The 23,668-nt window shown below is 38.6% G+C and overlaps 1 protein-coding gene across 6 annotated transcripts in view; it reads right to left on the reverse strand.

Moving 5' to 3' along the window:
- The window catches only part of ABI3BP (ABI family member 3 binding protein), a 258,654-nt gene that overhangs the window by 43,833 nt on the left and 191,153 nt on the right, over positions 1-23,668 (reverse strand). For 3 of the 6 annotated variants that reach the window (XM_060010560.1, XM_060010558.1, XM_060010557.1), the window contains 7 exons: positions 23,268-23,342; positions 16,974-17,033; positions 16,343-16,390; positions 15,441-15,521; positions 13,033-13,110; positions 8,546-8,611; positions 6,571-6,636 (listed from right to left, as the gene is read on the reverse strand). In XM_060010560.1, the coding sequence (XP_059866543.1) occupies positions 6,571-6,636; positions 8,546-8,611; positions 13,033-13,110; positions 15,441-15,521; positions 16,343-16,390; positions 16,974-17,033; positions 23,268-23,342 (474 nt within the window). The remainder of the gene's footprint in view (positions 1-6,570; positions 6,637-8,545; positions 8,612-13,032; positions 13,111-15,440; positions 15,522-16,342; positions 16,391-16,973; positions 17,034-23,267; positions 23,343-23,668) is intronic. The other 3 variants (XM_060010563.1, XM_060010559.1, XM_060010562.1) reach the window with 2 other exon arrangements.

Raw genomic sequence — 23,668 nt, forward strand, 5'->3', positions numbered from 1 at the left:
AGATCTGATTTACCACTATTTTTTGAGGGTAAAACTGTATTATATCCTCTAGAAGCTTAGTAGGCTATGTGTGACTTCAGTAGATCCTTCTTCATAGCCTTTCTCCAAATCTTTCCACCCTTAAGAAAACAAAGTATTTTGATCCAGTACTGTGCAAGCGCCTTACATATTCATGACGTGATTTGATCCATACAACTCTTCTGGGTGGGAGATACGACCCGGGTCTCACAGATGAGGAAACCCAAGGCAAGGGGAGAGTAAGCACTTGCCCAAGGACTCACAGCTGAAGTGGAGGCATTCACACCCATGTGTGCCCAGCTCCAAAGCCCATCTCCTAAGCACTAATTGGGATAGTACAGAGTGCTTTTTCCTGTCATCTTCTTCCCTATGTTAAAGAGAAAACCACAGGCCCAAAACGGCATCACTTGTGCTAAAGCCCATGATACCAAGCCTAGACTTAAAAGCTGACTTAACTGCAGTTTTGACCTTCCCCAGAAATGTAATCTCAGTCAACCAGTCTGGAATATTCTGGTCAGCACTGCGCCCTTCATCCCCCAGAGGAAGAAGAGGCAATCTACTTAAAACCCATGCAACTCTCTTCTACCCAAAAAGAAGTTGTCCTGGCCTAAAAATAGTATTTTCTTTTCTTTTTCTAATAGTTCCCTTGGCCCACCCTTCTTCCTATTAAAAAAACCTTCCATTTTGTACAACCCTTCAGAGTGCCCTTCTGGTTGCTAAATGGGAAGCTGCCTGATTCATAACTTGTTGAATAAAGCCAATTAAATCTTCAAATTTACTTGGTTGAATTTTGTTTTTAACGCTTCTCTTACTCTTCACAATGACTCTGACTTTAGCCCTCGAGTCCTATACTTTTTCTTTTGGGTGGTTTGAAGTGCCACCACTGGGTAAGGGCTAAACAGCCATGGCTGGCAAGCACGTGTCATTCATTCATGCCACTGGTGTGTGGGACTCAGAAATACAAGGATGACATGGTTTCCCAACCAGGCACATGCAAATCCAACAAGTCACAGGCTGGTGAAATGGAGATGTAGGAGAGAATACAAAAGTCTGCAGGATTACTTTATGAATAAGATCAAACATGTAAACATCCCTGGCCTCTTTTCCAGTTACGGGAGAAATCAGCAGAAACGAGCCATTTTCTGTCACTTTCTGTATAGGCAGAGATGGAAGCATCACACTGTTATGATTCTTATAGGTTAAGTACCCAAATCAATAGAATGTCAGCTGCTAAACTGGACTTTGTCCAGCCTTTAGAAACAGAGAAAAGCCAGTAGTGGATGAGAATGTTGGTAAGAACCCAGCAGAAGGCAGCTGCGGGACGCAGGGAAAGAGCATTGAACAGCGGACAGGAGACTGAGCTCTAGTTCTGGCCTTGGTTCCACCTAGCTGTGGTTTGCATGTCAGCCAGGAGCAGTGTGAGCACAGGACCTGGAGACCAGTGAACTTCTGCGGCCCTGAAATGAGGAGAGCAAATAAATGCCAAAGGTAGCAGAGAGGCAATGGGAGGGCAAAGGAGAAGCCAATAAGAGCTATTGCAGAGAAAGAATCCTCAGGAATTGGCAATCAGCCAGTCTGGCCCAGGCTGTGACCTGAATTCTTTTTCCCTCAGGCAGGATTAATCCACTGTTTTCTAAAGGGCAGAGTTGGCTCTGGAAGAACCAAGACTTCAGCTTCAGTGTGAACCCCCACTGCCATATGGGACTTCTCCAAAAATATCTGGATTTACATAGTTCACCCTTTAGCAATTTACTGTCAAAAATGAAGTAAGGATTTGGGTATTTTTAACCATGGTAACAGAAGCTTTGCAAACAAACACAGTAAACTGGGAATCAATTTCCAAATGTAACAGAGACTATTCCCTGTGACCAAAAGGAGTGGTATTTATGGATGATTGGTTTCCTCACCCTTGTCTCCAAACCTTAGCACCTGGCTAAAAAGTCAGGGGTGATGAGCCAGCAGACTGGAAGATTTAGCCACAGCTCAGACAAACACATTCCTCACCTTGGAGGAGTCTGGGTTCTTGTTGTCAGGCATACTCCGTGTGGGGTCAGTGAAGTGTGGATTCCTCATTAGGAGAAGAAGGAGTAGAGAAAGGAGTTTGGGGTTCAGGTATCTAATATATCTGCCAAACCGCATGTGCCAAGTGCTTTCCAAACTACATTTTGCCTGGCACATAATGGGCTTTCAATAAATGTCAGTTGAATGAAAGAATAGTTGCACAACTCAGCAGCTTCCTTCCATAGGGAGAAAGTTGGAGAGATTGTCTAGCACAGAATGGGCAAATTTTTTCTGGCAGGGGTTAGACAGTAAATATTTTCAGCTCCGTGGGCCATACTGTCTCTGTCACAACTATTCAATTCTGCCACTATATTGTGAAAGCAAGCCATGTTTCTATAGAACTTTATTTACGAAAAAAAGACAGTGAGCTGGGTTTGGTCTGTGGGATTGTACTCTGTGCAATCCCCTTGGTCTAGGGCATGCTGTTGCATCTCTGGAGTCAGATCTCAAGTTGGTTATAACATGTAGAACATAATTAAGCTGAGATACATCTCTGGAAACCCTGAAAAAGCAGACTGCTGGGAAAATGACCTACTTAAAACTTCATTCTCTGAAGGCTACTTTCTAACTTTAAGGTGGAGAAATATTTATACATATACATGTGAAATAAACATAAAGCAGGGTAAATATCTATAATGATGTTATAAATCAAGAAACTTTGCTCAAGATAATTTAAAGATTCCTGGGGCTTATGGAATCATTGAAAGAATTGTGTAGAGGCCCAAAGAATCAAGGACCATAGTTTTGAGGCCTCAGAATCTTTCTTTTTTAGTTTTCCAAAGGCACAACATTAAATGGCCTAAAATCATGAAGAATATGTCCTATAAATCCTAAACACATCCTTTTATCAACTGATTTTTTTATATGTAAAATATCTGTGCTGAAAACTTCAGCAAGAAAAGCTATAGGAAAATATATGTGAGATGGATAACAAACATACATATTATGGGTGAAATGTCAAACTTGGATAAGGAATCAGTTAACACAAAAATGGTATCTCATTAAGACTCAATAGAGGTTAGAAGTGAGTATGAATGAGATAGTAGGACTGGGTCAGAGAAGAAAGAAAAGAAACTTGATGTGAATACCTGCATTTCTATTAACAAGTTAGATCAAAACTATGCACAGTCTAAGTAATGTGGACTCATGTAAGTCTACAACCTGAAGAGAACAGATTTAAAAACATTCTTTTTCTCACCAATTTCTCAAGACACTATTTCCCAGGCAAATACTTCAAGAGGTGTTAAATTTTCCTTTCATAATATGCTACACAATGGCATCTGTAATTTGCAATTTTTATACCATTACTTCTTTTCTTGCCTTATTGCACTGGCTTAACACTCTGCTTCTATTTTCAATGGAAGGGGTAAAAGTAGGAATCCTTGCTTATGTTCTTGATGTTAGAAGAAAAACATTTAAACTTTCACTGTAAAATAGGATGGTAGCTGTAGGTTTTTCACAGATGCCCTTTATCAGAGTGAGGAAAATTCCTTCTATTCCTAGTTTTCTGAGAGTTTTCATCATGAATGTTTTTTGAACTTTGTCTAATGGTTGATTTTTTTTTTAATTTATTGAGATGATATATGATGTTTTCCTTTGCTCTCTTAATGTGGTAAATTACACTAATTTGTTTGAATGTTAAACCAATCTTGCATTCCTGAGGTAAGTATCATTTGGTTGTTATATGTTGTGGTAGACAAGGAGATGTACCACCCATATCTCCAATCAAGGCCCTCTCAGCTGAGGCTGACTGTGAAGGATATGACAGTGGGATACTGTCTGTTGACTTCATTCCCTTCAGGTAGGTCAGGCAAGTCCTTCCCTGAAGGGGGATCCCAATAGACAGACATCAGAACATAGAACATGTGCAACACATTTTGATTGGGGATGGTAGTGGAGCAAGGAAAGGGGAAACAATGAGCTCAGCTTTGTTTACCTGTGCCTATCAACCTATTTCTTTTCTTTTTTTAAAATAAATTTTATTTATTTATTTATTTATTTTTGGCTGTGTTGGGTCTTCGCTGCTGCATGTGTGCTTTCTCTAGTTGCTGCGAGCAGGGGCTACTCTTCATTGTGACGTGTGGGCTTCTCATTGAGGTGGCTTCTCTAGTTGTGGAGCATGGGCTCTAGGCATGCGGGCTTCAGTAGTTGTGGCACATGGGCTCAGTAGTTGTGGCTCACATGGTCTAGAGTGCAGGCTCAGTAGTTGTGGCACACAGGCTTAGTTGCTTTGCGGCATGTGGGATCTTCCTGGACCAGGGCTCTAACCCATGTCCGCTGCATTGGCAGGTGGATTCTTAACCACTGCACCACCAGGGAAGCCCCACATTTTACATTTAGATCTATGATCCACCTTGAGTTCCTTTTTGTTTAGGTAGAGGAGTTCTTTGTTTGCTTGGTTTTTGTTTTGTTTAGTGTTTTTGCATACAGATATCCAGTTTTTCCAGCACCATCTGTTGAAAACACTGTCCTTTCTCTGTTGAACTGCCTCTATACCTTTGCCCCATGTCACTTCACCATAATTGTGTGAGTCTATTTGGTTGATGGTGCTGTTTAGATCTCTATTCTTGCTAATATCCTGTCTGCTCATTTTTTAAAAATTTATTTATTTATTTATTTATTTTTGGCTGCCTTGGGTCTTCATTGCTGCACGTAGGCTTTCTCTAGTCACCACAAGCGGGGGTTACTCTTCAATGCAGTACGTGGGCTTCTCATTGTGATGGTGGCTTCTCTTTTTGCAGAGCACGTGCTCTAGGTGTGCAGGCTTCAGTAGTTGTGGCGTGCGGGCTCAGTAGTCCATCAATCTATTTCTACCAGCAACCAACTAATTAAACTGAAGAAGTCCTGGTAAGAGATCATCCTTTCAAAGCTAACTTAGGTGAGTTATTACAAAGTTGACTTTATCTACACAAGAGGGTAACAGATGTCAGTTTGTATTACAAGTGGCTCTGGAAAAAATATTTATATTGCTAATAAACTAAAATATAATAATGCTCTGTTTTCCCTCCAAAAGACAGAATTTTCCTTGTGAGAATCAATGCTTGATTATACTGAAGGTTAATGGCTTTCAAGTTTGATCATAGCTACTTGTTCTTTGTTTTGTTAACATAAATGCTTTCTTCTATTTGTACTTAGGTAAACTCCAGGGAATTATTTTGAATATTAAGAAGGTGGCTCTGTTTAGAGCCAGACTGTTTACGTCAATCTGAGACACTATGAACTGCCTAATCCCACTTGGGAAAAATAAAAGGAACAGCTGAGCATAAATAGATATTGGAATGCTTTCTTGCTTTTCATGAGTCAGGAATTTATAGTATCTGCCTCATTAATTGAAGGGAAGTGAATTCCTAGAACTTCAGACATTGTAATAACCGAGTACAAAAACACACACTTAAAAAAAAATCTAAATCTTTTTTTTTTTTTTTTTTTTAGCGGTATGCGGGCCTCTCACTGTTGTGGCCTCTCCCGTTGCGGAGCACAGGCTCCGGACGCGCAGGCCCAGCGGCCATGGCTCACGGTCCCAGCCACTCTGCGGCATGTGGGATTTTCCTGGACCGGGGCACGAACCCGCGTCCCCTGCATCAGCAGGCGGACTCTCAACCACTGCCCCACCAGGGAAGCCCCTAAATCGTTTTTAGACTGAATACATGTCTTCAGGTAGTATTCATATCTCTTTCTCATTAGGGAATAATTATGGGTTGATTTTATATATACATATTAAATAAACTAATTTTTATGCTTTTTTACACAAGCAGGCACAAGATTTGCACTATTTAAAAAATAGTTCAAGGGAACAATGCAATCCCATATTAAGGCATTTAATAACTACCATTTATCCACTTAGTGAGTTGAGTGTTTGAACTTTTATCAGATCATTGTTCTATTTATCTGTATGATATTCCATAGACGAGACTGGATTAGGGCAATGTCACTGAATCAAACTGAATGATTTGGAAACACTGATATGCTTGTAACCAGGGTGATCATTTGCTAACTGCTCTTCTCATTTAAATGTCATATTCCAGGTGGCTAACAGATCTGGGTGTATTAAAAAAATTTCAGTGGTACTTGCGAAATTATAAACTGGAAAACGAAGTGATAACAATCTCAAAGACCAAACCTGTATATAGAAAGTGTTTTGAAGTTAGGGAAACAGCTATTTTGATATTTTAATTCAATAATTCATATTCAGGATATTTTTAAGAATCAAGACTATATATTGTAGCTGTAGCTGATTTAGTGGACTAGGCTGAGAAAAGTGAAAAACTATATTTTAATCTTTTCAGAGACATTTGAAATTTTGTTCTTGTTGTTGAAATTTTGACTTCAGAATGAATTACAAGTTTCAATTCTATGAACTTCCAAAACTGGCTGTACTAACAAAACTGGTAAAAAAAGGAATTGAAATGTGCATTCAACAAAATTATAAAAATTGAATGAAAACATTTAGAGTTTAATAGGATCAAAAGGAAATAAATTTGTGATCATTACCTGTTTCCATTCCATTCCCTTTGGGCATTGTACTGGGTTTGGGTCTTGTAGTTGTCCTATTCAGAACTACAATAAAGTGGGAAATAAGTAGTTTAGACATTTTTTAATTGAAAATTTGTAGCCAAGGAAAATAAAACTTTCCAGAGAATTGGAAGTCATTTAACTGGGCGATAAAAATATGATGACTCACCAAAAACTGTTGTTCAGAATATAGAAATCACAAGTCTGGTATAAAAATCATAGACTTGAATTTGAGGCCTGAGTATGTACTCTGAGGTGATCACTGGGCTTGAAAAAATAGAGGGAATTTATATTTCTAAGTGGGAACTAGCTGGCTTCATTGATAAGCACTAGACACATTCCAAAATGGGACTGAAGAAAGATCAGGACTACATATGCCGAAAGAAAACCCAAAACTTGATGTGTATTTATTTGTCAAGGCCTCCTAACACATAAGTTCGTGGTCACTTTGGAGGAGTCTCTAGGTACATACGCTCCCTCATAATCTTGGCCCAAGTCCACCGTTAAACTCAGAACTATGATAAAACCATTGAAATTTCTCTCCTGCTCTGTTGAGAGTCATAATAGTACAAAAACATTGAAGTCAGCTTTTTATCTTCCATTTAGCAGAGTTTTCAAGGAAAAGCACTAAGTGTATCGCGATTAAGAGAGTGAGTTCTTAAGCCAGACTGCTTGCCTTCGAATCCACTTCCCAGCCCTTCTTAAGCCTTAGCTTCCTCAGCCTTACCTCACAGGATGCATGGTTAGCACACCATCACTGTTAGCCATTATTGTTACTGTTTCCTTATTTTGTAGAAAGGTTTAATATAACCAGCCACACGTTAAATTCTCAACAGTTATCATGATAGAAAAATCACATGGAGTCGGAGGATTATTCCAAAAAATATGGGCTCCTCCATAAATCAAAGAAAAATGTATTTGTTCTTTCTTCCATGTGCCTGGAGAGATGTTCACCGGGAATGTTAGCTTATAAGCCATTTTTTCATTTAGAACTTTAAAACTTCTTAGAATCACAGAGGAGAAAAGGGGCAGAAAACACCAGAGTCTCTGGTCCAACTTGTATGTTAGCATAGGAGTGATTTATATGGACCAAATCAACCCCCAAGTTAACTTTTCACTAATAGTTCCAGTGAGGGAGATCCGAAATCCTTTGGTGAATTTAGATTTAAAGTATTTTCTGGGAATTCTCTACCAGTCCAGTGGTTAGGGCTCAGTGCTTTCACTGCTGGGGACCAAGTTCGATCCCTGGTAAGGGAACTAAGTTCCTGCAAGATGCATGTTGTGGGCAAAAAAAAAAAAAAAAAAAAAAAAAGTATTTTCCAGTTTATTTTCACTTTACTTTGATGTTTAAAACCTGTAAAATGTGTATTTTTGGTTTTTTTTAATCTGAAAGAATCAAGTAAAAATATTCTCCCAGAACAAGTCTTTTATAATGGAAGAGGTCTTTTCTCAAAAGATAACATTTGAAACATGTAATATATCATAGCTAATGCTAATGCTATCTCTATAATTGCCATGGAAAACTGAAGGAGGAGGGGAGAGTGTGTGTGATTTATGCAAAAATACTATTTTAAAAATGCTTTTATATTGTTAAGCTTCCGTGCTGGTATCTAAATCTGATTATCCTTAAAAATCTCAGTCAAGTCTTGCCACTTCCATGGATTCATTATTTCCTCTCTACTTACCCACAAGGATCAGAATTTTGTATGTAATTTATTTCAGTTTAAGGATATATAGGCATCATTTGGTATATTTGGCTGTTTCAATATTTTTTTTTTTTGGCAGTGCCATGCAGCATGTGGGATCCTAGTTCCCTGACCAGAGATTGAACCCGTGCTCCCTGCAGTGGAAGCGCGGAGTTTTAACCACTGAACTGACAGGGAATTTCTCAATACATTTTATATCTTCTTAGATATGCTGATTATTTAGGTCATCAGAAAGAGAAACAACTTACCAGGCCTGATGTGTGGTTTGTCAGGTGTTCTGGGCTTCACAGGAGTTGTATACAATCTGTGTGGTGCTGAAACAGAGGAAACGCTTCACATTTAATCACCAGCACTCCTGAGCTCAATAAATGGAGATTTAGTACTCTACAGACCAACAGCTTGTACACTTTGCATGGAAGTATAAAGAATATCCTTAAATCTCCAAGTATGCATTACAGCATTGATGCTGAAGGAAAAAAAGCAAGTGAAAATATTCATGCCTGGAAATTAAAGATGCACACAGTCAAAGTGAGGTAGGTCATTGGTAACGTGTGTTAAGGATTAGTCATCATTTAGTCCATGTTTTTCAGGGGCATTTATTTCACCACATGGTTGCTTAATATGGTAAACATATAAGCCAACCATCTACCCCTCCATCCATCCATGCGTCTGTCCATCAACCCATCCATCCATCCATTCACATCTCTCAATCAGGGAGTCACTGTGAAACATTATTTTGCCAAAGGAGACAAATAATATTAAAGGCAGAAAGAAAAATATTTTTAGGTATGTAAGAAGAAAAGAGTGGAAACATGTGGTCTGTATCTAATTGTCTTAGCTCATGAACCCGGAAGTGAATAAATACTCACTTAGTGCCATCCATTAAAGCTTTAGGGATGAGAGAAAATGACCTCTGGTATCCTGCCCATCAAGAGAGGGTGAGCAAAGATCAAGAACTCAGACAGCCCTTGGACCAACATGCCACCTTGTTACTTCCTGCTCCTGTTATCCAGGGCCTGGCACAGTGAGGACCATTAATGAAGAGTTGTCAAATACATTTAAAAAATTAGTGACCATTGTAAGCAGGCAAATTCATGAGAAACTCAGCTGAAATATTTTTGCTCCCTAAGCTTTTAAAGTGTGCATCCATCCTGGGATGTGTCTATCCTTGCCTTCCCTCCTCTGCCACCCTTGACACACCACGTTGCTTCCTGCCACCAACTTTCTTGGTAATGCTTTAGCTAAGACTGGAAAAAATTTTCTTGCAAACTTTGTTAAGTAGATTACACCATTTTCAATGATTTTGTTCACATCTTGAATGGGTATTTATGTAACCATAAATCAGCAAATGCCTTGCCTACCACATTAAAAAATATACCTGCAAAACAGATTATAATGTAGCTCATTTATAAACTTCCTATGCGAGGACTGATGAGTAGAATTTTGCCATACTCAGGCCAAAACCAGCAGACACATACTGAAATTCTCTGTAGGTTTAATGTGCTCCTTTCAAAGTGAAATAACTAGAGTGAACAGAGGTACTGATTTATTTAAAAATAATCAATTCTCACATGCCCTAAAATGTGTGATGATGATTTGCAAATGGTTTTCTTCAATTTTCTTTGAGAGTGGTAGGATTCCCTGTCAGTTGAACATATTTCAGCTTTCTTGTTAATTTCTTCAATGTTAGATTGCTTTTGCTTAAAGAAACATAAGAATCGTGGCTCTTATTAGTATCATTCTAGAACACATATGAATTTTAAAACTTTAGAAAAGAAACAGAGAAGAGTGTAGAAATAATCAGCACTACATTCATTATTTCAAAGCCACAGGATCAGAGTTTTGGTTTTATTTTTTATACAGTCTTTACTTAAATCTTGAAAGAACTTTTTATAAAGGAGCTGAAATATAACTTATGTTTGGGCTGTGAGTTATTCACATAGCTCATCACCAGGTAACACATGGCCTTGAGAAAACTGATTGAGGGTTCCAATTTTAAACTAAAAAAAAAAAAGACAAAGGTGCATTGTGAGAATGTAACATTGTAAATATCATCTCCACATAGCTTTTGGTGACTAATAATAAAAATAATTTTAAAAGATGGCTTCATATCTAAAGAGTTTTATAAAAATTATTTTAAAAGAACACTAAAAATACTTGACAAAGATAACATCAAAAATAGATAAACAAGGATTACAGGAGAAATACCTTGAAGGACCTTTGTTTTGCCCAGTATAGGGAGAGGGAAAGAAGGGTACAAGGGTACACCCAGGGAGCCCTTATGCCCTGGGCGGCATACGGATCAGGGGGCTGAAATAAGTAAAATAATCAAAATGTCCCCAGGATGCCTCTGGCCAAGTGGATTTCTACCATGGGTTGAGATGAGAGGGGAAAAGGAGAGAAGCTTGAGTTAGGTCAGGGTTTCAGTTATAGCTGCAGGGAATTGTATCAGCAGACAAAGAAGCAAGAATGATGCAGAGAAAATGTGCCGGAGATCCTACTAGTAGGTTCATGCTGTAGGCTTTAGACACTAAGTTTCTTTGGAGCACTTGGCCCCACTGCTGAGGGCTTGGAGACCAAAAAGCCACAAGGTCCTGGTACATGCGTGGGTGGAGTATGAAGACCAAGAGAAACAATTTCACGCCTACAGCATCTCTCAAATTGTTGTGCACTGTCTTGCACATCTGATACCTACTATTAGAAACAAAACACAACACAATAAAAATAATACAGTAGATTGACCTCCTTGTCCATAGAGCTCAGGCACGCATTTATGAGGGTTGGGTCAGAGTGTGATCCTAGGACACACAGTGTGCTGTTACTAAAGTTGACCCTCTACTCCCAAGAAGGGTTACTGGCCTGGACCAGGTTGGAAATGCATTTCTGGTGAGCCCACTTTAAAGAGCCTTGGCATGAGTCTAGAAAAGTGTGAATCCCAGAGCTGCACAAGTTAGGCTCAAGCTAAGGATCTTCAGAACATAAGAAAGTAATTAAAATACAGTACATTATATAAGTATGTTAAGACAATTCATAGAATGATATCAGATCCTGGATATACAACCAATCAACTGTGAAACTCATCTAATAAAACCATGTTCTAGAAGCAATTTGATAAAAATATTGATACTCCCATTAAAGTAAGAAAAAGCAAAAACAAGAAAAGAACGGGTCTATGATTTTTACCCTCAATTCTGAAATCTACAAAGCTTTGAAAAGCTGAAATCTTGGGGCTTCCCTGGTGGCGTAGTGGTTGAGAGTCCGCCTGCTGATGCAGGGGACACGGGTTTGTGGCCACTGAGCCTGCGCGTCCGGAGCCTGTGCTCCACAACGGGAGAGGCCACAACAGTGAGAGGCCCGCGCGACGCAAAAAAAAAAAAAAAAAAAAAAAAAAAAGCTGAAATCTTTTTCTCATTTGGCAATACAACCTGAGCTGAATAAAGTGTTTACCCTGCTTATTGTAAGTATTTATATGTTTTTTTGTAAAAACATCAATGTGTTTGATTATGAGAATCCAGCTATCTTCTATCAAGCCAGACATTAAAGAGGTTTGCAAAAACATTAAAAAATAAACATATAAAAATCAGGATGTGGTATGGATATAATAGGTTTGAACACCTGCTGTTAATGGCTGAAGCTAGTAATGAGGGTGTGGGAGGGCTGTCATTATACTGGCTCCTTACTTCTGTGTATATTAACTTTATTTTAAAAATAAGTAGAAAGGTAATAAAGTAAATAATAAAATAAACATTTAAACCATTATAAAAATTAAATGAAACAAGTTCAAAAGTTTTACAAAATTTACAAGAACTGTCTTGTACTGTAGAGAGTATTGTCAGTCATGTTTATTTAGAACAAGTACTGCTCTGCTTATTATAAAATATATACCTTAAGATTAGATTTCTTTAATTATCATCTCCTCATATTGCTTTGTTTCTTCCACAAAGCTCCCTCCCCAGTTATAACTGACAATTGAGTACAATAAATTTGTCTTACAACTCTTTAAAAATTATTTGCCCTTGTTTTTTGGGCTTTCTCCCATATGCTAGAGGTAGACATGGGCAAAAGAGCGTAATTAAGGGGAAAAAAAGAAAACACGAAAATACTAGAAATCTGCAACTGGTTACAGTCCAAGTAGGACAGAAAGATATAAAAAGGAAAGACTACCGAGAGCATGAAGATGTGAGAGGCAGCTCTGTGTAGATGAGCTAACTGCCCAAAAAGTAGAAGGAAAAAATAATATAAGGAGACCCCCGAATAAAGCTTCTTGGATGTTTTAATATTAATTCATCATTAAAAAATGATTTTTCTTGTTACGAGTTTCCTTTCTCAGGCCACAATACCAACACATTGATCAAGTTTGGGAGATGGGACAGAGGGAGGAGAGAGAGAGAAAGGAGGAGAAGAAGGAGAAGGAAATAAAGATTCTTATTTATCAGATGTGGAAAATGAGGCAAAAGAAGGTCAAGCAAGGGAAAAAAAATGGGAGCTCTCTTTCTTAGTCATCAGCATGAAGCAGTCAACCATACATTCAAAAGCACAGCTCTAACTAAAGAAATTGTCTTTCCTACATTCAACTGGTATTCATACAAATATTCCTATTTGGCTGATGTCCTGTACCTATGCAATGAAAAAACTTAACTCACTGTGATGAAAAATTACATTCTTATAAGAAAATTTTCTTCCTGCTTAAAAAAGAAGGAAAAGTTACTATCCAGAGGTGGGGAAATAGCATTACCCGGAGTTGTCTTTGCCAATTCAGTTGTTCGTGGAAACTTAGTTGTGAAGAGTTCTTGGGTGGATTGGTCTGTTTCTGCTGGAGGAAACACAGTAAGATGGCTGGCTTTAAACGATTATCATTATGAATGGGTCAAAAAGGAAACAAACAAACCCTACTCTTTTCTATCCCGTGCAGTGATAAAAGGGTAAATTGCATTAATAACTATGCCCAATAACCATCGTATGTCAAAGATAATGGTATATTTTAATAACTCTCATTTATTATATTTACTGTCTTCTTGCACTATTATTTTAATGATTATTATAAGGATTTCAAAAGCTTTTAGTTCAGAATTATCGTTTCATGATACTGGACGTGGCTATATTCTTGGATATGCCTCCTGTCTTTATGTATTATTGCCTTCATGTTTCCTCCCTATTTCATGAGCTCCACAAACTATTTAGGTGAGCTGGAAAAAAAATAGGTCATAGAAAATAATGTGTATTTACACCATAGAAGAATAAATATCCTATTTGTCTCATGTGAAAATCAAAGTTTGTTTATTGCCATACTGGTACATTACTCCTGACAAAATAAAAATAAGTATGGCAATACTCCCAGTCCCATATTATCTTGAAATCATTACAACATCATACCGACATAGCAAATTACACTGTTCACTTTGCTACCTACTGGATCCAAGGAAATACTTGGTGCAAATAATATGTTGTCATCTTATTTTCTGCCTGTTTTATAATCTGGATTCTGCTCATAAGAGAGATTCTTGTAATAGTTGGTCCAGTAAATGGGGTACATTAAAAAAAAAAAACAGGGAGTGGAATTTAGATAATTAGCACATCCAGCACTGGTTCTTGATAAGTACTTTTGACTTTGCCATCGTGGGTAATGTTGACTTTGAGGGCCTAGGCTACAATAGATGAGTATTTGGTAATTAGGATACATGTGCTCATTCAGTTTAAAAGTTTTTCCTTTGAAAAGGATTCCATTTTAAAATGTGATCAGTAACTTCATTTCAGCAGACACACACAAGGGATGGGTTTATCTGAAAATGGATGAAGGGAAGAAAATAAAACCACTGATTTAAAGAGCCATGTGGGATGTAGCATGGACAGGGCAGAGAAGCCAACAAACACAAGCTGGGAACTCTTGTTTTCCAGTTCATCTTCAGCCAAGTGTCAGGCAAAATTGGGTTTCCCACACAGTGAAGACATTGATGCTGAACTCTTCGAAAGCCTGGCCAGCTCATTCCAACCAAACTTACTGACTCATTCATGCATCTGTGTTCCTCCAGGCTACCCAGATGCTCATCAGATTAGTCTGGCTGCCATTCTCTACCCTGTGTCTCTTCCCTATCTGTCTTTCACCTTTCACACCTTTAACTTCAACTCTCATTCCAACTGGAAGACCCGGCATACATGTCACCTCCTCTGTGAAGCCTTCCCTGATACCCCCAGGTAGTTTCCTTGCTCAGCATGCTGCTCATTTCTCTATGAATTCATTGTATTGTATAACATGGGGGTGAATTCCAGGAACTCTGGTGACTGAGTATGTGGGTTCCAATTTGGCTCTGACGTTAGCTGTATGGCTTAACCAGATTTTTAAATCTTTCTGTGCCTCAATTTTCTAAGCTGTAAAATGGGGCAAGTAATAGAAACTACCTCACAAAGTTGTTACGTGCCTTAAATTTAAAAATACATGTAGAAGACTGGGTAGCACAGCTACTGCTAAATCCTGTCTTCATATTAGATGGCGAGCTCTCCAGGGTAACCTTTAAAACAGTTTTATTTTGGAATTCCTATTGCTTGGCATTGCAGTTAGCCCCCAAAAGATATTCAAATACTAGATGAAATTTTTCTTCCCAAATGCAGTTCCAAATATGAAAAAGCAACAAGAGAATATAGCATTGATATACTTTGGGAAGATTCTTTTTTAAAAAAATAATTGGAGGGCTTCCCTGGTGGCACAGTGGTTGGGAGTCCGCCTGCCAGTGCAGGGGACACGGGTTCGTGCCCCGGTCCAGGAGGATCCCACATGCTGCGAAGCGGCTGGGCCCGTGAGCCATGGCCGCTGAGCCTGCGTGTCCGGAGCCTGTGCTCCGCAACGGGAGAGGCCACAGCAGTGAGAGGCCCATGTACCGCAAAAAAAAAAAAAAAAATAATAATAATAATTGGAATTTTGTCAAGATGTTTCAAAATATTTTATATTAGAAATCAGCATAAATATTAGAAGGACAAATATACAGTTAATGTAAAAGAATCAAGTGAAATGGGTATTTTTTTATAATGATAAAAAGAGACCCTCTGTGGTTTGGAAATCTATGAACACAAACGTACATATGGCTACTTTAAGGGCAATTCCTAAAATGTTAAGTCCTCAATGGACTGAAATAGTAAAACAAAATTTACCCAGAGTGGTTTGTAGTTCCTCTTGACTAGAACTTGGTGAAATCATAGGAATGAAAGGGCTGCCTCGTGTCTCTAAAGGAGCTGAAAAGACAAGTACCAAGGTTGTCAATCTTTAGATTCAAAAGCCAGCACCCGGCCAGAATAATATTACATGAGATTCCTTTATTTGAAATAGAAAAACAGAAAACATTAAGTGAGTCAGGAAGAAGAAAGTTAAGTGTGCATAGAACCTTCAGGAAGATGACTGTGGAACATAGAATAATGGTTCTCAACTGTTTTTTCCACCAGGATAGATAATAAATGACATTCAGTGCTTGACATACTCTATGACCATAGCTGGTTAAGATGGGTGTGGGTAAGACATGGTCCTTGGTCTGTCAGCTGCAGCTCTCCCATCCAAGAGAGCACATAGGATTACAACAGGAGAGAGAATATCATCACTGTGGCAAGCACCTGGCGTCTGCTCAAGCTTATTTAAAAAAAAACGGGTGGCAAACTTTAGTATTTTGACCAATATTAATAATAATTACTTGCCAGCATCTTCCACAGCATGTTAGTGGGTTATAACACCACAGCTGAGAACCACTAAACCAGCAGAAAAAGTTAACTAGGTGGGCGTGAGTAAGGTGGAATCATTCTGAACACAGAGACAAATGAGGTAGGTGAGAATGGGCTCGGTAGCGAGCTGTCTTAAGTTGGTCTTCAGAGCAAACCTTTAGAACATTGCCCTTCTATTTTGAAACCACTGCCTTTCTATTTTGGAAAGAGTAAAAATAATGAGAATGAAACAACGAAGAGGACTGAGGACAGATGATGTTTCAATGTGATCATTTGAGAAAGACCTGCAATCTTGATGGCAGCCAGGAAAATAATTAGAGTGGGTCAAATGGGAAAACCATTACCTAGTGTTGTCTCTGGCAGATCAATTCTAAAGGTAACAGGTTGCAGAACTAGGCCAAAAGCAAACCAAAGAAATATATTTATGAGAATTACTACCTGGTGAAGTAAACCCAGTTTCTGTGTCTCTACAATGTACCCGTTTGAACATTTAAACATTCTCTTAGAATCATAATAAATACGAGAAAATTCTATACCTTAGGTGACACCCAGGGAACTTAGTTCAACTAAAACTTTAAAGTTTTCGTTCACTGTCACTATGAGGAAAATTTGATTAGGCACCCATATTTTTAACTTAAAAGTATACCCACATTTGGAATGTAGCTATATTTACATTCTGAAAGAAGGTGAAAATGGTTGGCTCAGGTAATAATTATATCTTATAACTTTAGCATGATTTTCTATTCAACAAAAATACTTTCAGGGAAAATAAACTAATTCTACACTATTCTCTCATGGGGAAAAATTTGTCAATCAGATTGTATGATTAAACCTCCCCAAAAGAAATACACATTTTCTACCCATAATTTTCTCAGAACTTCTTCCACATCACAATCATTCCAAAAATATATTTACCTCAAGAATATTTTTCGAAAAATACACTTCCTAACTGGGAAAATAAAACAATTCATTTACCAGGTTCGCTCTGAGAGACTTCAGGGTCTGGTTTATGGGGAAGGAGCACATCTCTTGGAACTGAAAGAAAAAGATTATAAAACACTGTGCACTCTAAATGTCATACTTGGAGTGAAACTTAACCCATAGACCTAAAACCCTGGGAAGCATGAATGAAGCCAAGATGTTTTCACAATGGCTAAAGGGCTAAGCCAAGAAGAGGACCATTTTTCTGAGATGGAAAAATGTCACTGTGTAGGAAAGGTTCTAATGGCAGTAAAACAAAGTTGGTCACAGGTCATTTCGAACATTCTGTTGAGGGAAAAAAAAGGAAGAAAAAACTAATGTAATTAAACACAAGGAGGTAGGTCTCCCTCAAGTTGTCTTCAAAGTAATAGGTCAGTTTTTGTCTGAAGAGGTTATAGCTGCCATTTGATATTCCTGCTAAAATTCCACTGACAGCAATAGAAACAACATTATCTTAAAGAAATGGCCTGGACTTCCCTGGTGGCGCAGTGGTATAGAGTCCGCCTGCCAATGCAGGGGACACGGGTTCGTGCCCTGGTCCGGGAAGATACCACATGCCGCGGAGCGGCTGGGCCTGTGAGCCATGGCCGCTGAGCCTGTGCTCTGCAACGGGGGAGGCCACAACAGTGACAGGCCCGCGTACCAAAAAAAAAAAAAAAAAAAGAAAGAAATGGCCTGCAAATTGAGGAAAACAGGAAGAAAGGCAAAACTCTTGAATATCTAAGGGAAGAACAAAGTTTTATTCTAAAAGGCACTAACAGTTATTATGGGGAGAAGATAAAGCAGGAAGGATCACTCACTCATTAGAAGATACTGAATGTAAAGTTTATGACAGTGCTTGTTACATAGTAAATGTTAGATAAATGTTGCCAGTTTTGTCATTCTTAGTGATATGGCTTCTAGTATAATAGGTATTAAGTATAGGTATTAGGGCCTCCTGACATATGAGAACATGAAAACAAAGGAGAAAAATATACACTAAACAATAATCATATTCAGTCCTGATATCCAGTATATTTTTAATGCCTGTGTCCAGTTCTACTTCGGCAAAATAAAATGGTAGGCTGGGAACTTGATACCTTATCTCTCATTGGGGAAAATACCAGGGTGATTTGCCTGTTGTTAGTACCAGATTTCTATGGCAAATCTCCTTGCAGGAGCAAGATGACGTATTTCTTTAACTTAGTTTCCCTGAAAGGAGGTCCTTGTCAACCCTACTCACTCACTGAAAAGCTTTCCTACCACACCGAATTCATAAATACCCTTAGGTATGCAGTGTAACTTTCTTGCATCTTATATGGTGCTGGAGGAAAAAAATTAGGATTCAGGCTACAACTCTGCCTCCGAGAAAGACGAAGAAAACTTTTGTACCATGAGGTGGACAAGCAGCACTTTATCATTAGTGTAGAAACAGATTATATAAGATGGACATTCATTCTCTTTTATGGCTTCTGGGATCACATTTAACGTGCACATCACATCTGTTCTTAGTCTAGGCCACTAAGCAAGTGCGAGTGAAATCACAGTCGTGGAATTTGGTCCACTGAAACGAAATGTGACTCCATTAGAACTTCTATGAGCTAAAGGGTAACCACCAGGGGAACTTGATATCTGGACTTTTTTTTTAAAAAGGTAACTTCAAAAAGATTAGTGGTGCACAAAGTTAAAGAAAACCCATCACCATAGTGAACACTTCACCTTTGCTATGTAGTATTTTTAAGGACTGAAGGGGTAAAATACGAGGAATTTCCAGTTGTAAATCAAACTAACTGTTATCTGGAGGGTGAGGGAGAAGGCACTTTGGTGTGCGTCTGAGAAGGTCACGGCCATACAGAGCAGTCTGAGTTTATAAACATCCTAACTGGTTGCAGTGCTAGACTATACAGAGAGGAGCCGGATTAAGGAAAGGAGAAGCTAAAAAGAAATGTGCTACCAATAAATCCACCATATACTGTAAATACATGATTCACTGCCTGCCTGCCTTAGTTTCCTGAGGAATTTAGACTAATGTGGATCCCTGCTGCTGCAATTGGCACTTTCTAGCCATGAAGGGATGATTTAATAACTGCCATGCCAGACGTTCTAAAGCAGGTGAAATCAGTGGAAAGGAAAGAACTAGAAATATTCACAGGAAAGGGATATGAATCATTCTCTCTCTTGGTCACCGGCAGCTCCAACAAATGCAAAGTTGTTTTTTTCTTTTTCCCAATGTGGCATTCCTCCGTATATTTAATTGAATAAGAGCATGACTCCTAAAACCAAAATCTTCCATGCTGGAGGAAACTTATCAGTGTAAATCATGACAATTTATTAAGAAGGCAGTTTTGATTTCTTTATAAGATTGCTTACCATTATTATATTTTAGACCCATTTGTATAAGCCAATTTACCATTTTTATTAAATAACCAATTCACTTACCAGTTATATTAACTGTCTTTTTGAATAAAGGGCACGTTTCCAAAGAACAATTCAACTAACATGAGACAATTGTGAGTGGAAATGTCCAATATGGACAAATGTAAATGAATACGCATGAATGTTTTGCCAGAGCAGATGAGAGAATGAAGGTGTCGCTCTCTGATAGAGATGGTGGAATAAGGAATCTTCAGTAAGGTTTACCCCTGCAATAGGCTACAAAGAGATTCTCTTAGAAAAGTAACACACATAGACCACACACCCTTTTCACCTCCAGAGTCCCTCTTCCTTTATTCTAACCTTGTACCCTAAGGTCCAGTCTGAGAGGAAGCAGGTTTCCTGCCCTTTCAGAGACCACTTGCAGAGTTTTACCTGTGCTCTTGGATCACCTTCCCTCCCGTCTCCTCTGGGGCCTTTTACTTTCCATTATTTCTATTATCTTCTATTTTTCTCCGTTAGTCCATATTTCCATTTATCCATGAGTTCCTCCCTCTCCACCCATAAAACAGCTCAAATGCTCCAACATCCTAACATTAATAACCATTTCCTTGACATGGCTTCCCCTTCAAACCATCCCTTTCTTGCTCTTATTCCCTTCATCTAAAAACTCTATCTGCCTCTGCTTCCTGGTCTCTTAACTGCATCTTCTCCATTCACCGTGGACTGGCTTCCCGATCTCCTGCACCCACTCCCACACCCACGGATCCATGAGGCCTCATCCATAGTTCTGAAGTTCAAAATGCTCTGAAGACAGAAAGTGTTTTTTTTTTCTTAACTTATTTGACAGTAAAACCTGACTAGAACTGACCTGAGGCTATTTGCAGTTTTTATTCACCCTGAGTAGTGTGACTGTTCATACCTCCCACTGCAGACTTATGAATATGCTTGTAATCAACGGTATATGTGCTATTTTACCTTTCCAAAGTCTGAAAATTGCTGAATTCTGAAGCATTGGCCCACAGGTTTCAGATGCAGGCTTTTGGACCCACACTGTCAAGTCCAACAGCTCTTCTGACACCTGTCCACCTCACTGTCATTGACGGCTGCCCTTCCCTGTCTTGCCTCCCGAGCCCCTCTTTCCTGCTACTTGGATCTTTTGACAGCAAATTCTGATGGCTCCTCTTCCTCTGTCCACTCTTGAAATATAACTGTGTCCCCTACGACTTTGATCTCTGATCTCTTATTTTCTGTCTGTACTTTCTCCTGGATGATGTCATTCACTCACAAGATTTAAGAACCTTCTATATGTAGACACATGACTCCCAAATCTACATCCTAAATATCGACCTCTGTTTAGATATCCAAAAATACATTTCAACCACCAGTCCTGCTGGCCCTCCAAACCTAGCACGTACAAACACAAGCCTTCATTCCTCCCTCTGTGTTCCCTGCCTTAGTTAATGGTATTATCATCTACCACCTGCCCAAGCTAGAAATCACAGTGTCATCCTTCTCTCCATAACATCATTCAGTCATTGTCTACATCCTAGCAATTCCATCTCCAAAAGACATTTTAGCATTAGTCTCTTCTTTCCTAACTGCAAAAATGCTGATGTGTGACTGCAAATTAGAATTTGCCCAAGAGAGCAGTTACAGAACATTTGTAGGATTGGATAGCCTGCTGAAATCTAAACTTTTTTGCCCCTGGTTTGCTCCCGATGACTGAAGTCTATCCAAATACTTCTGTGGTGACAGAAGTTCCAACAAAGCCAAGACAGCCCTTGGTACAGAAACAAATCTACAAAGAAGGCACAGCTCTGTTGAGCCAGGCATCAGGGCAGGTCCTTTTCTCTGAATTCAAAAGCATTCCTCCAAGGCAGATCAAAAGAAAAGCCAGTTCTGTTTTGGTTCTGGACATGATGTGTGGGCTCAGTTTGTCTAGATTCCTCATTAAGTGTTGTAGATAATTCAACTGAGTGACTGAAAGATATTTTCTAAAGGCCTAACTGGATGAAACCTGTGTTATACCTAGGAATCTATAGAATGAAAGAGCTGTACAGATAATCCGAGACTGACTTACTTGGTACCGGTCTAAAAATTCAGTTTTGTCACTTCTATCTCTCAGTATAAATTTTGAGATAAACATTGTGTTAAAACATAACTATGTCCTGATTTCAGTACTACTTTTTACATTTTTATAGAGCATCTATCTCTATAAAAAGGATAGAGATACAAGTACACATTAAGTTTACATGTAATTTACCCTGTTTTCTGAGGAGCCAGTAAACAAGGTTGTGGGCTCATTAGGATGCAAACCTGAGCCTAGATACAACCCCAAGACTGTTTGAATCCAGTCTGTTAAAACACTTGGGAGAACATTAAATAGTAGTAAAGACTGCCTGTGATTCTTCCTGTAGCATCACACCCCTGGAGCAATAGGGGAACCCCTGATGGACACAATGGCAGCACCAACACTAGGTTTAGAGACAAAATTCAATCTGAACATTTGGAACTGGAGAGTCAATAGAATAAGCTCAATGAAGGCTCCAGAGAGAGCGTTTGTGCTGTTGTTCCAGGGCTCAAACGTACAGATCAGAGTGTCTGTGAAAAAGAAGGTGTTGATGGAATTAAGGCAAATAGTAGACATTTAAAAAGGAAGAAAAAGTTGAACTATTAGATATATTGGTTTAATGAGATTATGTCATATCAGGACCAATAGTATTGCTTTCTCTAACGAAAAGTGAATATAATCGCTCATATCTACTGTTGTTATCTGTAATGACTTCGTTTCCGTTACATATTTTTTCCTCAGTTGAAAACAAGAAGCTGACCTTTTGCAAGTGGGAAGATCAGCTTTTTCCTTATTGGCATTTATAATATTGACTATTGCACTTAGCAGTACTAATTTAAAGTCTAGACTTCAGGGCAAAAGAGGCTCTTTGCAGCCTATCACCACCTGCAACAACCTAGCCATCCCACAGCGACAGTAACACCCTGCGCTTATACAACCTGGAAAACATGATAGCAAGTGAATTCACTTGCCTCCAAAATGCCATCATTCAAGCTACAGCTCAGAAATCCTTTGGTTCTAGGAATGTTCTATATGCTTCCAGGACCATCTAAGAATTTATAATAATTGCACCTTAAAAAAAAGCGGGGGGGGAACTTACTGTATTTCTCAGATACTCTAGTTAAAAACTTGGTTTGGCTTATTAGCCAACCAACAGTGAACTAATTAGTGTAGCTAACAGCAGCTTTGTATGGTCACTTGAGGATCTAGAGAAATGTCTGGGTCCTTGCAGTCCCTACCTTGACTACTCCCACAAACATGAGATTATTCCCCCCATAAAGGAGCAAAAAGCCTTCTCAAATGATAGGCAAGAAATTGATCTGTAACTAAAGAAATCATTTTTTCCTGTGTGAAACAAATTTCTTGACTCAAGCAACTGCTCCATGAATGGGTAAAATAGAATTTAAAAGTAAAAAAAAAAAAAGACCCTCAATACTGGATAGTGTAAAATGTTTGAACCCAAGAAAATGGTTAAACATCATTTCCTCCATTTGTAAAACATCATTTTATCATTTTTGTGGGAAAATCCCCAATTCTTTATTTTATCTTGGTGAAACATGAGCACAGCATAGTTAACATTGGTAGGTTATTTTTTGGAAGTCAAAAAATAAGAGAATTTTAATTCTAGAAGAAGCATTCTACCCTTGGCATAATTCTCTGCCTTTGGATTATATCAATGGCTTACCATATGAGCACTTAGATAACTCTTATGAACACTTTGAAATGATTATATCATGCATGATACAACGTGGTACCTGAACAGAAGTGAAACATGGACCTCACATCCATCAGTCCTCATGTTTCATTGCAGCAGACTGTGACTGTAGAATGCATTTGGTTTAAACATGAAATAAAGCATTTACCAGGCTGAGTATAGGACGCTTCTGGACTTGGTGATGTCTTTGGCTTCGGAGTAACATGCTGGAACACCTTAGGAGCTGAAAGAGAGAGCTCGGATCATGAGTCATTTGGTTTTAGCATCTCCCAGTCTTGCTTAACACATAAGATATGACAAAGTATAAGACTGATTACTGATTTTAAAAAAGTATTGAAATGGGATTTAGATGGAAAAATAAACCTTAAGCTCTAAAAATAGATCAGTTAGAATTCCAGATACGTTAAGAAAAATGAAATCTGAGAAACAGCAAAATTTGACTAAGCATAAGAACAGGATGAATGATTTTTTTAAAACATCATTTCAGAAGAGATAGCAATTTAATTAATGCAAGAGTGTTCTTCTTTTGTGGATGTTTGCTTGACTTCT

The sequence above is a fragment of the Delphinus delphis genome, chromosome 4, assembly GCF_949987515.2.
Source record: "Delphinus delphis chromosome 4, mDelDel1.2, whole genome shotgun sequence".
Classification (NCBI taxonomy): Eukaryota; Metazoa; Chordata; class Mammalia; order Artiodactyla; family Delphinidae; genus Delphinus; species Delphinus delphis.